The sequence below is a fragment of the Typopeltis vanoorti genome, chromosome 24 (genome assembly GCF_054136105.1).
Source record: "Typopeltis vanoorti isolate ZY-2024b chromosome 24, IOZ_Tvanoo_1.0, whole genome shotgun sequence".
Lineage (NCBI taxonomy): Eukaryota > Metazoa > Arthropoda > Arachnida > Uropygi > Thelyphonidae > Typopeltis > Typopeltis vanoorti.
This window is the reverse complement of record NC_143572.1, coordinates 4120643-4138677: the sequence shown is the minus strand read 5'-3', so window position 1 is coordinate 4138677 and position 18035 is coordinate 4120643. Positions and strand designations below refer to the sequence as shown.

The 18035-nt window shown below is 35.9% G+C and overlaps 1 protein-coding gene across 1 annotated transcript in view; it reads right to left on the bottom strand.

Annotated features, from left to right (window-relative positions):
* The window catches only part of LOC150092894 (mediator of RNA polymerase II transcription subunit 13-like), a 557023-nt gene that overhangs the window by 186504 nt on the left and 352484 nt on the right, over nucleotides 1-18035 (bottom strand). The window contains exon 15 of the mRNA XM_090414065.1: nucleotides 3156-4024. Coding sequence (XP_090270191.1) covers nucleotides 3156-4024 — 869 coding nt within the window. The remainder of the gene's footprint in view (nucleotides 1-3155; nucleotides 4025-18035) is intronic.

Sequence of the window (18035 nt, the reverse complement as noted above, 5' to 3'; positions counted from 1 at the left end):
ATATATGTCACAGCATTTTCTTCTTCTGTAGTTCATGCTTAATGATATTACTCATCCAACTCCTACCTCATTAATCCTCCTTACCTTAGGAATACAATTTAATATTGCTTTCTCTAGATGACCCTTGACTACCTCCCATGCACTACTAACATCCTTACTCTGTAGTGTTTTATGCCATATAACAGATTTAAGCTTCCTCCTAAGCTTGTCATAATCACCTGCCTTGTATTCCTCATGTTTTACAAACTCCCAAGTCAAGACTGCATGGTCACTTTCACCAATCAGAGGCAATATAGTCACCTTGGTTATGGAAAGCTCTTCTGATTCTATGACCAGGTCCAATGCTCTCACTCCACTGGTCCCCTCCATGACGTTGCCTCAAGTAATTATCTCTCAGTAGGTGTATAAATTTCATTTCCTTCCTTCCAGTCTATATCTCCATAGTTGAAGTCTCCCATAATAATCACTCAACCTGTACTCGTACTCATTTGTCGATGCATGTCTTCCAGATTATCTATTGAACTTCCTGGCTTATAGCAACAACAAATTGTATATTTTGTCTTACTGGCCTTGATCTCACACCAGACTGCTTCAAAACAGCAACCCCCTGCCTATCTCCTATTCTTTTTGGCTGCAGTTCATCTGCTATCATCAGCAGTACCCCCCCCCATCCTATCTTCTCTATCTTCCCTGAAAATACTAAATCCTTCACATTCTATCCCTGTAGCTACATCATCTGCTGTTATCCAGGTCTCACTAATGCCTATAATGTTTGGCAAGGTTGCACTAACTCCTGCCAAAAACTCCTTCCTCTTGTTCCTAATACTTCTGGCATTAGTATATAGAACCAGCAGCATCCCTTTTGGCTCCTACCCACCTTTACTTCCAGAATTGATTACTCTATTCATTATTTTTGCTTGAGAGACTAGATTCTGCACTTGGTCATTCTCACACTCACTTCCCTCATGGGTGTCTTCATACAAACTCACCTGCATCCATTCTAATTGCTTAAGTTTTCCTGAATTTGCACTTCAGCATGCTTGGTGAACAAAGATCTCTCTCTCTCTCTCTCTCTCTCTAGACATCTAACACCAAAATCATTTAGATGCAGTCCATCAGCATTATAAAAATCCTTCTTTCTGTCAAACACAGATCCCACAACCTACATATTGATTCATTAGTTATCAATGCCTTCTCCTCAGTTCACCTCTATCATAATGTCTCAGGAGACTTACAATTTTCATCTTTTTGCTCTTCAGTTTTGCCCTTCTAACAACTCTTTTACATCTTTTCTCATAGAATACTTCTCGCCTCTGAAATCATTTGTGCCAACCAAGGCAATCAGTACCTTTGCCTTACCTTTTTGCATCTGGATGGCATGACTAATAGTATGAATTTTTGCACCAGGGAAACACAATTTTATGAAGTACTCCTGATCACCAAGTCTCCGTAATCTACTTAACTTGTTTTTCTTTTTTGTTCGCTCAGTCTTTATTACTACTTTGGACTGCCTACTTCTTTCTCTTCTTGGCCCTGCTAATCTCTTGCTGCTTCTGCAATTTTTTCATTTTGTGCTTTGTCATATGAAAGATAACATTGAAGCACACTATTTCTTGCTTTATTTCCATTTTGCTCTCCTTTATGTCCATGCCCACCTGTTCAACATTAATTCCTATATTTTTCATCCTTCTGTTGATATTGTCCACTTTACTAACATTTACTGTGTTCTGGTCACCTAATAGGCACTCGCTTTTTAAATATTTAATACACTCTCTCTCTCTCTCTCTCTCTCTCTCTAGTTTCAATTTCTTTCCACATATTGTTTAATTTTCTCAATGAATACATTTTACACACACTGCACTGCCCAAAATCCCGCAAATTCGAATAGCCTGATAATGTGGTTTTTGCTGCCATTGTTCTACCTTGCATTGTGGCCGTACCAAAAATATCATATTTAAATAAAAAATACACAGTTTACTTACAAACTAAATAACACAGTCAATCACACATCCGTTTAAAAGAAAAGCTACAATAAGTTAACCTAATATTATTAACTAAAATATAAAAAAGTTACTTATTCTTGTTTGTTTGTTTTTTATGGTGATCTTTGATATTTTAACTAAAAATGAACTGAAACTGAAAAATCTACAAAACACACAAAGTTCTTCTCAAAGGAGAAGAATCTTTGTTATAGGTTTATTTCACCAAAATTCACTTTCATCTTTAAGCTTCAAAACTACATTTATTAACCTTACGTGAATCCAGCTGTACCCCAACATTCTTTCCAAATGAGGAATCTATGCATATCTGTGTCACATGTCTGAGATGCATAAGGAATTCCCATTTTGAATCTTCTTTGGATTAGAAGTTCCTCATTGCAGTAGTTGATAAGAAATCTGCTACTTGTATTTCTCTCTCTAAACTCAACTGTATGCACAAATTCATTTTTCTTTCTGCAATCACTATATCCCAATAATGAGGGTGCTCCTTAGTAACTAACATGTACAACTCAGTGATCTTACCTATATAATGTATGAACACACCAAAGTATTCAATAATTCTACCCACTCTCAGCACTCTTCAAGGTGTTTTATTTTAATATTTGCTATCATGCTGAATTTTATATTTAATATGGAATACAGAATAATTCAAACTCATTCATAATTAAAACCCAATTTTGTGTAAATGAATTTAGACAACCAAAACTGAAGTATTTCTATCATGATGAGATCAAAAGATTCAGTCTAAACAGGTAAAAGAACTCTAAATTACTATTATATCTTTACCCCTCCCACTTTTTTTTTTTTTTTTTTTTTGCAAACAAACCTTGCTGAATATTAAGGATCTTGAATCAGTAAAAAATTTCCCATTAATTTGAACTTAAATATGAGATTTAGGATCTACTTGTATGTGATCTGCATATACAATTAGATATCAACTACTTGTATATGAAGGTTATAAAACAATTAAGTTTTCATTTAAAGATGCACTTGATTTTTTTTCTATTACTAACTTTTTGATTTTTCTCATCTTTTTCCTTGCTCAAAAGAAAGCTAAATAGACAAAAAAAAAAAAAATTAATAGTATGACCTAAAATTATATATTAAAATGTTTATTTTCATAAAAAATACTTAACAAAAATCAGAACAACCTACATGGTAAATAAGGCCACTTGTGTAGGCAGGAAGACTTCAGAGACTCATCCATCTTATTGTTATTGATGTTGTCAATTACTTGCTTTCCAGTGTCAAGAGCTTGAAAAGAAATTTCACAGCCATCTGAGATCTCCAAGGCATTATAATGAGAATGCACTTTTTCTAATACTTGTAGCTGTTCTGCTTTATAGAAAATGGAACATGATGAATAGATAGTTGAACACTGAAGTTTTATAAGATCCACAATACTATGAGGTACCTGGTCCACTTGTACTGCTACATCTTTGTCATTAATTATGTTGAGGGAAGTGATGCCTGCACCACTACTCTCAACACCTATTGTCCTCTTTGAATTATTATCTACGGCAAACAGACTTCGTCTAAATCCAATTGTTGCTTCATACTGAATTCCTGAGATCTCAACTTCATCTTCATAAAACAGTCCAGATTTGTGACTATGATGCCGATTAACCACAGCACTGAAACCACATGTGCACTTATACTGTGGTTCATCCGTGCCAGAAGGTATGAGTGAACTCGGGAGATAGATACCAGCATCAGCTCCTTTAATATTCATGTTACAAACACACAGAGTACAACTAGCAAAATTATGGTCCTTAAATAAGTTGAGCATTGAGTCTGATAATACTAAATTGACAAGTAAACTGTGAGCTTCAGGAATTGGGGAGGCAGTACTGCTATTATCAATGGAATTGAGATGTTTATTGAGATAAGAAGAAGCACTGGAAGCAGGAGACTGCAATTCATAATTCAGAGGAAGAGAACGTTGATCTCCAGTAGGTTCTACTGAAAATGCAGGACCTAGAATCCTTTCACCTTCATTTGGAGGGATCATTGATAGTTGTGACCTAAGAAACCCAACAAAACATTAAATATAACTCACATTATAACCAAGCAGGAGATATAATAAGTCACTTATTTTTTACTGCATAATACAATAAGATAAAAAAAAAGAAAGAGATTTAATTATAATAAGAGATAATTAAAAAAAAAAAATATATATATATATATATACATATATGTGTTTTTTTTTTGTTTTTTTTCTGACCAGAGTGGGGACATTTTAAATAAAAACTATAAATAAAGAAACTTTGCAGTTGAAGGAAACAATTGAGATTAATTTAATCTTTTAGGAATATAATGGCATTCATGTATTTATTTTATTTACTTTTCAGGCCAAGGCTTATATAATTTTAGATCTTTAACATGCAATGGTACAGAGGCTAATCCCATTCATCTCTGACTCCCATCCCCTTATGATCATCCAAAATCCCCACATCTCTACAGGTCCATTCTCAGATTTTTATTTTTATTTTTTTTAATTAGATCCTGTTATCAAAATAAGAAGGAAAAAAAAAAACACTGCTTTAAATCATGTAAAATATAACAGGTAAAATATTTTTGAATGACATCTGCATGCTGCATTCTCACAGATAAAACTGCTTTTAATTTCCTAGAAAGAAGATTGCAATAATAAGATGGTAAATATAGCCAACTGTCACTATGGCAAACTCACAGAAATTGTTATAGTGGATAGCTTGCCATGGTGAATTTCTTTCTGCTAGAGAGCACCCATACTGAACTATATCAAAGGTTGAAAGACAGGCACCTTAAAACATTAGGACTGACAGAAATGGAATAAGGGAACGTGTGTAGAGGCTTAAGTGCTGTGAGGACATCATGTTGGAGGCTTAATGGATTTTTTACAACACTCAAAAAGAATTAAAATAGAATTTAATACTTCCTATATTTCGTCCTAGTCACTAGGACATCTACGGGGATTACAAAAACAATTAATGTAACATATACACAAATAACAAACAATACTAAGCCCAACCACGTGGGTGACACTAAAGTCCTATCTAGGTAGAGTGCCCTCTAAGGGCAGTAGTAGGTGGCCTGGAATATAAGGTGGGAACTCTAGTGATGAGTGTTTCCCAAATCTTCGGAAGCTTAATGCAACCATATTTATTGAGATTTGGTTGGTTTTTGAGAGCTGCTGCTGCTTCTAAGAAAAGTCTCTCTTTCTTGAATTTGCTGTGGTGGAGCATGGCGGTTTTCTTCCATGATACCCTGTGGATGGTGTCCAAAACATGGTCAGCCAAGCCTGAATGGCCATAGTTGTGTTTGAAGATGTAAGACTTGTGTTCCTCTAGACGGATGGATGCTGATCTGCCTGTCTGTCCAAAGTATGCCAGCTTACAGGAACAGGGTACTTTGTAAACTCCAGGCAGAGAGAGAGGAGGGAGCTGATCTTTCGTAGAATGGATAAGGGTAGCCAGTTTGCAGTGGGGCTTATATGCTGTGTGTAGATTGTACTGTTTTAGTATCGTGGCTATTTTTTCGGATGTGCCACGGATGTAGGGTATGGTAATGGCATTTTTAAAATCTTGTTGACGAGAAGGACGGGGAATGGGGGAGGAGTTGATTATTTTTTTTTTTTGATACTGTGATTGCTGTAGCCATTGGAGAGGAAAGTGCTGTGTATGTGGTTAAGCTCAGTAGTGAGGGCAGTTCCACTGGTACAAAGATTGTGGGCTCTCTTGGTAAGGGTTTTAATAATGCCATATTGTTGAGAGGGGTGGTGGTGGGAGAGTTTGTGAATGTATCTGCCTGTGTGTGTGGGTTTTCTGTATACGGTGAAGGTAAGTGTATCATTAGGCAGGCGTGTGATTAAGGTGTCTAGGAAGGGTAAACAATTGTTCTTTTCCTTTTCCATAGTGAACTGGATTCTTGGATGAAGACTATTGAGATAACTGAGGAAGGAGTCTAACGTGTCTGGGCCATGAGGCCAAACAGACTCGACGTAGCCAACATCCTCGCGCATTCTTCGCCGCCAAAAAGTAATTTATCATATGCCCAACGCACGGCTCTCCTGAAACTACGTAAAGAAAAAAGTATCGTCATCACCAGAGCGGATAGGGGTAATGCCACAGTCGTTCTTAATACCAGTGAATATAATCGTAAAATGAACATTATCCTCCGCGATCGCGCTACCTCATCCCGCTAGAACACGACCCCACAAAAACACAAGTTAAGAAACTAAAATTTTTACTCAAAAAAGTATCTTCCTGGCCCCCTGATGTCACAAAAAAACTTAAACCTTTCCGCTCCCATCCCCCCCTGAATATACGGTTTACCAAAAATCCACAAACCCAATTCCCCACTCAGGCCTATAGTAGATGCCACCAATGCACCTTGCTATAGACTATCTAAACAGCTGGCCAACTCCCTGATCCCCCTCACCGGAAGGTCCCCTTCCTATATAAAAAACTCGACCCACTTTAAAGCCCTCACAGAAAATTTAACCTTGAAGAAGACAGACATATTGGTAAGCGTTGATATCTCCTCTTTGTTTACCAATATTCCCTTAATTGACACCTTATCTCTCTTAGAAAACGTTTTTCCCTCTGACATCTTAGATCTCTTTTCCTTTGCCATTAACTCTGGGTATTTCTCTTGGAACAACAAAATCTACAAGCAGATAGAGGGAACTGCCATGGGTTACCCCCCCCTCTCACCCCCCCCTTGCCAATTTCTATATGGAAGATTTCGAAAAACGAGCCATAGACTCAGCCCCACTCAAACCTTCTATCTGGCTAAGATATGTAGATGATGTGTTCTCTATTTGGCCTCATGGCCCAGACACGTTAGACTCCTTCCTCAGTCATCTCAATAGTCTACATCCAAGAATCCAGTTCACTATGGAAAAGGAAAAGAACAATTGTTTACCCTTCCTAGACATCTTAGTCACACCTTTGCAAGGAGTTGCCCGGTGTACCACTTTACCCCAGTCCTGAAGATACTTTCAGGCGCAAACTTTGTTTGCACACACTTGGATAAAGGATTAAACTGAAGTAACCTGATGCAATAACAAACTTGAACAATTCAACTATATCAGACGGAAATTTTTGAGTTAGTAATTCTATTGTTTCTTTATGGGGAATGTTTGTGAAGAGGGAGACAATGTCGAAGCTGATTAACAAGTCAGTTTTTGATAGTTGAATGTCTTTAATTTTTGTGTGAAACTCAGTAGAATTTTTGATTGAAGAGACTGAGTGGCCTATGTGAGGGCAGAGAAAGTTAGATAAGAATCTTGATAACTTGTAAGTTAAACTGCTGATACAGTCTACGACGGGTCTAAGTGGAACATTAGTTTTGTGTAGCTTAGGTAAGCCATAAATTCTAGGCATTTATGAGATTCCATGCTCATGCAAATTGTCTTATTTGAACAGACAGGTAGGTCTGTTCAGAAACGCATCTCAAAACATCAAGACCACATTCGTCTTTTTAAACTGCAGAAATCTGGCCTCTCTCAACATGGAATTGAAAATCCAAACCATAGGATCCATTGGGAAAAGTCTAAACTTTTACATCAATCTTTACATAAACATGAACGTTTATACAAAGAAAGTTCTGAAGCCCTACTACACAGACCAAACTTAAACCGCAATGACGTTCTTACTATTCCTAAAGTATGGAAAATTGTCGTACAAAATTGTGCTAAATTTTTTTTTACTTCTGTAACACGTTATGCACGTTTAATGAGATTCTATTGTAATCATGCGCCCTAACTGTATGTTATTCCTATTACTGTTTTAAACTACTGTACAGATGATGTCCTAAGATACTTAGGATGAAATATTTACAATTAAATAATTTTCACTGTGGTTAATACGTGTGTTTCTTTTAATTAGCTAAACTTAATGGCATAGACTCTTCTCTTAATGTGCATGCAGTCAAATTGCATATCTCATAGCGCATGTACTGCAGGGGGTGCCGAAATTCAGTACTTTTTTTTTTTGCACCATAGTCTGGACAGACAGGAAGAACTGTTGATGTTCACCTTGGTGAACATAAAAAATACATCCAGCACTATTGTTAGGGTAAGTTAGGTCTAGCAGACCATGCCTTGGATACCACTTCACGCAGGATCAATTGGAAGAAAACAAAAGTGCACACAGAAGTCATTATAAGTAGAGATTATACTATAAACCTCAACAAGTATGGCTGTATAAATTTATCAAAAATTATTTTAAGATCTAATTAATATTTGTTTTCTCTCTTTTTCCAACATAGATGGCACCTAATCAGGACTTTAGTTCAAAACATTACAATTGTTTTAAACTAGCCCCACTGTTATACCAAATTGTTGCTGTTTCGCATACTGTGACAAACTGTTTTATGCTCTGAAGATGCTGGATATATATACCAGCAAAATAGCAGCAAATAAGGTAATAAATATTATTTTTTTTTATCATTCTGTGTTGTCATCAATACTGTGAAAATAAATAACATGTATTGTGAACATATAAGCCTTTCAATACATTTATATATCGCCCAATATATAAAATGAAACTTCCACCTTATAAATTCTAAGATAATGAATTAAACTCCAAATCACAATTAGGCTTAAAAAGAGAGAAGAAAAAAAAAAATAGAGTAAGGGCTAGATAGTCTGGAAAACCTGGATCAAACATAATACTTTTCACGTACTCCAGACCTTTAATAAGCAGGCTGATCATGTCATACCAAACATCTAGCACTAAAGATCTTCCCAAATGTAAATGCTTGTGAATGCTATGGGATGCATGAAGACCTACATTGAAGGACAGAGAAGATGCTCACTCAACCAGCCAGACTTGAATCCTTTTGAAAAGCACACACATTTTGTTTTCTAAAAAAAGTACCAATGTAAACATATTTACATTAGTAATTAGTAAATTAGGAATAAAATAGAAAAAGAAATGAATGAGGAACAGTTTGGATTCAGAACCAACAGAGGAACTAGAGCGGCTATAACTTGTCTAAGAATTATTGGGGAGAAAACACTAAACCATGGTGGAAAGTTGTTTTTGGGATTTCTAGATTTTGAAAAGGCATTTGATACAGTGAAACATGAAAGGCTTTTTGACATTCTAGAAAATACTGATATCGACTCTTGTGACTTGGAAATTTTAAAGAGATTATATTGGTCACAAATAGCGTCAGTATGTGTAAATGGAGAGGAAACAGGAGAATTTCCGGTGGAGAGAGGAGTCAGACAAGGATGCAAGTTATCACCATTATTGTTTAACTTTTATAGTGAACAAATGTATAGAGAGGCACTTGAGGATGTAGAAGAAGGAATAAAAATAAACGGAAGAATCATTAATAACTTAAGATATGCGGATGATGTAGTGGTGATGGCAGAAAGTGAAAATGGGTTACAACAAATTATTCAAAGAATTGAAAACTCTTGTAAAGAGTATTATTTTATTAAACCAAGAGTATTATTAAACCAAGATTAGCAAAACAAGTGTTCTCTGCCAGGTTGGCAGGAAAACGACCCAGAGGAAGACCAAGATATAGGTGGATTGATACGGTACAAAGTGCCTTAGACGATAGAAATATAAGATCTGATAATGTTGGAGTCTTGACAATCTGAAAACAAACCCCAACTCAACATCACCAGAGTTGAAGATCGGTACTATCAACGTAAGAAGCCTGAATGGCAAAGAAATGGAGCTAGCTGAGGAATTAGATAAGTACCAGATTGACATAATAGGGGTGACTGAAACAAAAAAGACCAAAACTGGTGAGATCTTTCTGAGCAATAAATACAAAATGTTATATTCAGGCAATAACAATCAAGGAAAAGAAGGAGTAGCAATAGTATTCAACACAAAATACGAGGCTAATCTTCTTGAATGGCAGTCAGTCTCAAGTAGAGTAATGTGGGCAAATATGAGAATGGGGAACTGGACAATGAGACTTATTTGTGCCTATGGTCCCACAGAAGGTTCTACTAAGGTAGAAGTGGAGGAATTTTTTGAGGCTTTAGAAAAAGCAACTGACACAATGAAAAAGGAAAAGTTGGTCCTTGTTGGGGATCTAAATAGTAGAGTAGGAAATGATTGTGAGACATACAAAAATATTTTGGGAAAATTTGGAGAAAAGAGCAAAGCTAATAATAATGGCAAATATCTGTTGGATTTCTGCTCAGGACATGGACTGGTTATTACTAACACCATGTTCCAACATAAAAATGTGCACAAATTCACATGGAGAGAAGAGGCTAGGAATAAGAAAAGTCTCATTGACTATGTTATTGTTGATAGTGATGTTTTCTCTCTGGTGCAGGACACCAGAGTGTACAGAGGATTTGAAATTGGAAGTGATCACTATTTAGTCTTGAGCAGGATAAAATTGAATTTCATATTGAAAAGAATGACATGTAAGAAGGTTTTAAAACGAATAAAAGTTGAGCAGCTATCAGATGTAAACTGTAGACTAAAATACAGAAATATTATTGAAAAGAAAATGAAAGAGTTTGAGAACAGGAATCAAACCTTGGAGATTCAGTGGCAAACTCTGAAGGAAACATTGATTGATTCTGCTAGAGAGGCATGTGGTGAGGTTGTGTGCAAAGATAAAAAAATCAGAACTCCCTGGTGGACACAGGAAGTTAAAGAGGCAGTGAAGGAAAAGAAGAAAGCATATCAAAAGTTCCTGGCAAACAAGTCAGCTTTTACTCTTACAGAATACAGAGACAAATGTAAGAAAGCTAAACAGTGTGTAAAACTAGCTAAACAAAAGTCATGGGAGGACTTTGGCAAGAATATAGAAAATAAATATCAAGAAGGTGGCAAAATATTCTGGAGGTTGTTGAAGAAGCTTAGGAATGGAGGAAAGAGTGCTGTAAAAGGAATTAGAGATGATAAAGGTGAAATGAAAACAGGAGAAAAAGATATCCTTGAAGTATGGAGTAATTACTTTGAAAAACTGCTAAATGAAACAAGCAGTGATGACAGCACAGTGATAAAAAACACTGACCAGGCATGCAGTCAGGAATACATATCCATACTTGAAGTAGAAAAAGCCATCAAAGGCTTGAAATGTGGAAAGGCAGCAGGAGTAGATGATATTCGACCAGAAATGCTGAAGTATGGCGGTATAAGAGTCTTACAGTGGCTGCACTGCATAGTTCAGAAAGCCTGGACAGAGGGACGAATTCCCGATGATTGGAGTAGAGCTCTCATAGTACCCATATATAAAAAGGGAAATAAAACTGAATGTGAGAATTACAGAGGTATTTCCCTACTGAGTGTTCCTGGTAAGATCTATGCAAGTATACTTGAGAAACGGTTGAGAAGAATTGTGGAAGAAAAGCTTGGTGAAGAACAAGCTGGATTCAGGCCAAATAGAGGCTGTCAGGATCAGATCTTCACTTTACGACAAATAGTCGAGAAAGCATGGGAATATAACAAAGATCTGTATTTAAGTTTTGTCGATTTGGAAAAGGCATATGACAAGGTGCCAAGAGAGAAGCTATTCAATACGCTGCAGTTATATGGTGTCAATGGGGCATTATATCAAGCAATACTTAGTCTTTATTTGAGTTGTGAGTCAGCAGTTAGAATTGAAGGAAGTACAGGAAGATGGTTTAATGTTAAATCTGGTGTGAGACAAGGATGTACATTATCCCCTCTGTTATTCATTATCTATATGGATCACATTATGAAGGAATGTGGTATTAAACCTGATATCAAAATTGGAGATGTTAATGTCAGCTCTTTGCTTTATGCGGATGATGTTATACTTCTAAATAAATCCGCTACAAGTCTGCAAGATTCTCTGACTAAATTGAATAGCTGTTGTAATAGATATGGTATGAAGGTCAGCAATAAAAAGACAAAGACAATGAAAATAGGCAGAATCATTGAAAATGTCAACTGTGTTGTGAATGGAGAACCTGTGGAACAAGTAAAACATTTCAGCTACTTAGGCACAATTTTTACTGAAGATGGTAAACTAAATATAGAAATAGACAACAGAATCAGCAAAGCTGGTATCGTGGGAAGTCAATTGAATAAATTCATATGGAATAAGAAAGAAATTAGTCGGAACACTAAATTAGCTGTATACAAGACTGTGTTCAAACCAATTTTAACTTATGGATCTGAGAGCTGGGTCAGAAGTAAAACACTTGACCAAAGACTAGAGACCGCAGATATGAGAGTCCTGAGAAAGATTAGAGGCGTGAACAGATGGCATCAATGGCAATATCATATTAAAAATGAGGATATTAGGAAAGAACTTGACATTGTCAGCATCCAGGAATGCGTTAGCAGAGCTAATCTCAGATGGTATGGTCACTTAAATAGAATGGGAAAGGAAAGATTAGCAAAACAAGTGTTCTCTGCCAGGTTGGCAGGAAAACGACCCAGAGGAAGACCAAGATATAGGTGGATTGATACGGTACAAAGTGCCTTAGACGATAGAAATATAAGATCTGATAATGTTGGAGTCTTGACAAGTAACAGACTGATTTGGAGGAAAATTGTAGATAGGAAGTTAGTAATGATTTAATTTTTTCATGTAGTACTGTCATATCCTGTACACCCCTTGAGGGTACATGGCAGGAATTTGATGATGATGTAAAGAGTATGGACTAAGAATTAACACAAAAAAGACCAAGATAATGATAATGGGTAGAAAAATGGGAGATAATGTAAAAATAAGATGTGGAGGAAAGATTTCAATATTTAGGTAGCTGGATCTCAGAGAAAGGAACTTCAGAGTTGGACATTAGAAATAGAATAGGCAAAGTTAAATCGACATTTATGGAAATGAACAGAATTTTAATAAACAAGAACACTAAAATAGGCATTAGAATTGGAATAATTAAAGCAACAGTTTGGAGTATTGCAAGTTATGGAAGTGAGTCATGGACACTCAGAAAGAGAGATATGGAAAGAATTAATGCATTTGAAATGTGGTGTTATAGAAAGATGGAAAAGATTAGCTATACAGAAAGAATATCAAATCAAGAAGTTTTAAGACGAGTTGGGATGGAAAGAACACTGCTAAAGAATATTATGCAAAGAAAGACCAGATTTGCAGGACATCTTCTGAGAGGTTCTTCGGGACACCTGACAAGAACTATATTACAAGGGAAAGTTGAGGGGAAGAGAAGACATGGAAGACCAACTAGAGAGTGGTTTAATAACATCGTGGAATGGACTGGTTTAAGAATGATGGAAGCGACAGACAGACAGAGAGAAATAGAGAAGAGCTGCTCATCTGCTGCAACCCTCTTGCTAGAGGATGCTACTGGGCGACGACCACGACGTAAACATATTCTGATGATGTCTGTTAGCAGCTCACTGTCAGTTGAATATGCTTCCATATTACTGATTTTCAGGTATGATACTATCATATACGAAGTTTAAAGTTATCAGCCATTTAGTTCCTGGCTGGTCTGCTAAAATGGCTATTGTGGAAAATTATATGTTTGAAAATAATCTTTGGAAAGTCTGCAAAGTTTTGAAAGAAAAAAGGAAAACTCAGAGAAGAATAAAATTTTTCCAAGTAGCTAGATCCAAGTAGATCATGTAAACGTTCAACTCATCAAGCCTTAATGATCAACAAGAGTGCACTTAGTGTTTGAATTAAAAATGAAGCGGATTTAATAATAAACAAACAGAACTATATTCGGTTGGCAGGGGAATGAGATTCCACTTCAGATTAAAGAGCACACAGAATTATCAGAGGTCAAATCAAACAGAATTTAATTAGTTATGTTTTAATTAATTCCATCTCCTTTATATAAGAGCCTCCATAGCTCAGTTGGATTAGACAAACCCTTGTTTGGAAAGACCATGTTCGAATCGCATCTATAATATAAGGAACCTTTATAAGGTATGTGCAACCAAATGGTGAGCCAATTGGTCTCATATGGAAGTGGAGGTTTTTTATCCTGGAAACTTATGAGGGACAAAAGTCCTTCAAAACAGGCAAATGGCCAGAACAGATACAATATACAGACATAGGACACTATACGAATAAAGATTACCCATCCTTATACTATTGGATTTGGTTTTGAATGCTTGCAATGTAAAGTATGGGTCTACAAACAAGCATAAATCAGGAAGGAAGGATATTGATGAGTCTTTGGACTCCCTGGAGGTATTATGTAATAATAATATCCTACAAGCTTTAATTTCTAATACAAAAATAATTCTGAAATCAGAGTCAGATTCACCACCCAAATTTATAAAAATTACCAGTGAGTATGCAAAAATGTGGTAAAAAAAAAAGTAGCATTATTACTGTCAATTCTGCATTGTTACTATTACATGTGAAAAGTGAAATATACCATGATCTACCAAGACAGAATTACCTAAAAATAGCATTTGATAAGATCATCTAACACAGCTTTTCAGTAAACACCTCCCAAACAACTAGTTCATTATGCTTTCTATAATGTTGGAATGTTTTATCCGTTCAATATCTTGATATAAAAAAAAAAGATATAACAAGAAAAATTGATTCCAAACACAGCCAAAAGTTGTTTGGATTATTATTTTCCCATATTCAAATGAATAAATCTGATTATCTTCACCAGGGAAGGATACAACACACCCAAAGTTCTTAAATATATATACAAAAAGGAAAGGCAAGGACAGACTAACAAAGTAAAATAGCAATCAACATATGAGTTTTAGGAAAAACTAAATATTTTAAAAGGTACATCTGGTTCATTTTTGGTTTGCTGTCGTGTTATAACAGTCATTCTGAGATACTGCAATAAAAAGCCATACACACATATATATATTTGGTTGTAGATAACCAAATGTTAAGACAAGCCTTGAAAAGATGTAGTTTTTCATTCACAACAATAAGGTATGACCACCAATTTCTAATCCCCACCCCTACCAACTTTTCAATGCAATACAAGGAAAATCTTGGTTCATCTTCCTTCATTTCTATGATGTGCAACATAGATTATATGTTCTTTCTTCCTAACCTTAAAAAAAACCATCCCATTTGGTCAAATATGAAATGCAACACTGAAAAGCTAGTTAACATACTGAAGGTAAGGGATAATGAAGGTTAAGGGATTAAATGATTGTACTAACAAGGTCTGTAGGTTTAAATGCATATCAGACATCTCTTCAAAGTCTTGGACATCTTTAAAAGTATTTTAATGTTTTAAATATTTTTCATTTCCAACTATAGGGATGGTTTGAGATAGCATGTGAGTACCTCTGTGTCTGGTGTTTAACAAAAAGGCATTCTGATGACATTACTTGCTTGATGGAGGAAGATATGGTTACAGAGATAGAATGCAAGAAATATTATATTTTAAAGGAAGAAGATAAGGGAAAACAGGACCTGAAAGGAAGAATACAGCCGATGACAGCATAAGAATTGCAACTAAGGCTCAGCAACAAGATGGAGTCATGGGAGACAGTGAATTTGAGGTGGTCTGGTGTAAGAAAAGAGGCAACGAAATACAAAATATATAATTGATTGCTGCTATAGGCTGGGGAAATCAAAGGATTGCCTTGCATTGGCAAGTTAGCTTAATGAGCTCAGGATAAGTAATTTTTATGGGAGACTTCAACTGTGGAGACAAAACCAAAAGATACATAGAAAGAAGATAATTATCAAAAAACAGCACAAGATGGAGGAGACAGAAGTTTGGGAGTGCTGGATTTGGTATAACATCTCAGGATTTTTCCATAACCAGAAAGCCACTGTCTCTCCTATTGTGGATTGCATTCATGCAATTTTGCACTGGGAGGTGACCAAGCATGGAAAGTTTCAGTTAAAAATGGGTGTATACAGAACTAGAATCTAGTGATTATGACAACTCCAGGAAGCAGCTTAGAAAAGTGCCATGGCATATAAAAAATTTAAAAAAAAGAAGAATTACGAATTATATGAAGAGCCAAAGGCTTCAATTCGGCGACATGAACTTATTTAAGTTAAAGGATATTAAATCCCATATTGTTTCTTAGCCGAATAAGAAACTCAAAGAGTTTCGTGCCGAATATAGGAACTATATAAAGTTCGGCGATTCCAAGCGAATACCTGGATAGTGCAGCACCTGACCCATTTGGTAGTGCAAGCTGAGGCAACTCATAGCAAGGGTGGAGCAAGCTCCAATCAGTATTCTTGGTATTTACCCATAATGTGAACTTAGCTCCTAGGAGCTGTATTACTGTTCTACATTATGAGAGAAAGTCACTACCCAGACTGGTTTCAACCTTTATTGAGGTCTCATCAGTGAGTAGGTAAGGACTTTTCTAATACCTTACCCACTATCCCATTGCTAAAGAATGGTGGGATACCATGGAAAACCTAACATAAATCAGTGCCAATAGGAAAATAGTGACATGGATAAACAAAATGGCTCATGGATAGATATCAAAGTGTGGTATATGGTGGAGTCATATCAAAGAGAAGAAAGCGTAAATGAATAACAAAGCATTCAGATTTATCTTACTTTCATAATTATAAGTAATTACTCCAACACATATTTTTTGTCTCTATAAATTTCTCACAATGAATGCTGATCACTGTGTAACCTTGAAACAAAGAGAAGGAAGATTACTAGAAAAGTGCTACAGGACTGTACTGGAGTGCTTTGGTTAATTAGTATATTAATTGTATGTGGATGAATTTCAGAGGAAATATCCAGGTGTTTGACAATAATGCTCAACTGGTAACAAGTTAATAAAGGTGATGCAGAGATCCTGCAATGATTTAAAGAGACTGATAGTTAAGAAAAAGGATAGTGGCTTCCAATTCAACATATCAAAGTATAAAGATGTGGTTTTGGATGAAAACTGCAGGCTAAGTTTTATATAGAAGGAATTACACTGCAAGAAATTGATGAGACTGGAAAAATTCTTATAGGGGTAATGTGGACAGAGATTTGAAGTTCAGAGTACATATTGCAAAAATGAGCAAACTGTTAAAAAATACATACTGATAAGTATGAATAAGAAAGTTATGATCCCTCTTTATATTGCTTTTTTTGATATAACTATATATGAATTATTTGTGCACAGATTCAGTCACCTTAGTTTCTTGGGGATGTGGAAGTCCTGCAGAGAATTCCAAGGTGAATAAACCATATGATGACTGGTTTGTGACACACTGCCATTTATTTATTTATTTATTTTTTTTTCTTGCTGCTTGGAGAATGGTGAACAAACGCAATGGGCTGCTAGATGCAAATACAGTAGACCCTTGCTGAGCGCGGATTTGCAGAACGCGATTTTGCACATACGTGTTATCTTAATTGTTTCCATTTAATTTGTCCAACACTAGAATTTCATTCATACGCGGTACACTGCAGAGCATTGGCCGGCAACCCTGATTGGCGCTGCCCGCTAACTGAGTGACCCAGGCCGAGTTGCGATCATTTTACTGATGTTAATAGAGCTGTAATCACGTATTTATCAGTGTTTATCCTCTTCTCCTTTTGCATTTGTATTTCTTTTAATTTCAAAAATTCAATATGACATCTAAGAGGAAGAATGAAGATGATAAAGCAGCAAAAAGACACAAAGTTTTCACATTATCTCAGAAAATTGAAATTTTAGATAAGTTGAAAAATGGTACACGTGTTTCATCGCTTGCAAAAGAACTAGCTATAAACGAATCGAGCATAAGAACAATACGAGAGAATAAAGAAAAGATATGGTCTAATTCAAAGCTTCAGGCGATACTTCGGCAAAGGTAGCTCAAGTTTCAAGAAGAATTCCGCAATTGGAAAAGATTGAAAAAATATTAATAGCTTGGATTGACAATCAAATAAATGAAATAGGCTCAGTTGTGGATGGTGTTGCTATTCGAAACAAAGCTTAAGATTTGTTTTCTTTCGTTTTAAATAAAGATGGCCAATCGTCAGAGAAAACTGACTTTCAAGCAAGCAAAGGATGGCTTGAAAACTTTAAGCGTTGTTTTAATTTGCACAATGTAAAGCTTCAGGGAGAAGCTGGCTCAGCAGATAAAGAAGCAGCAGAGAAATTCAAACGCCAATTTTTGAAATTCGTTGAAGAGAGGGGTTACGTTCCGCAA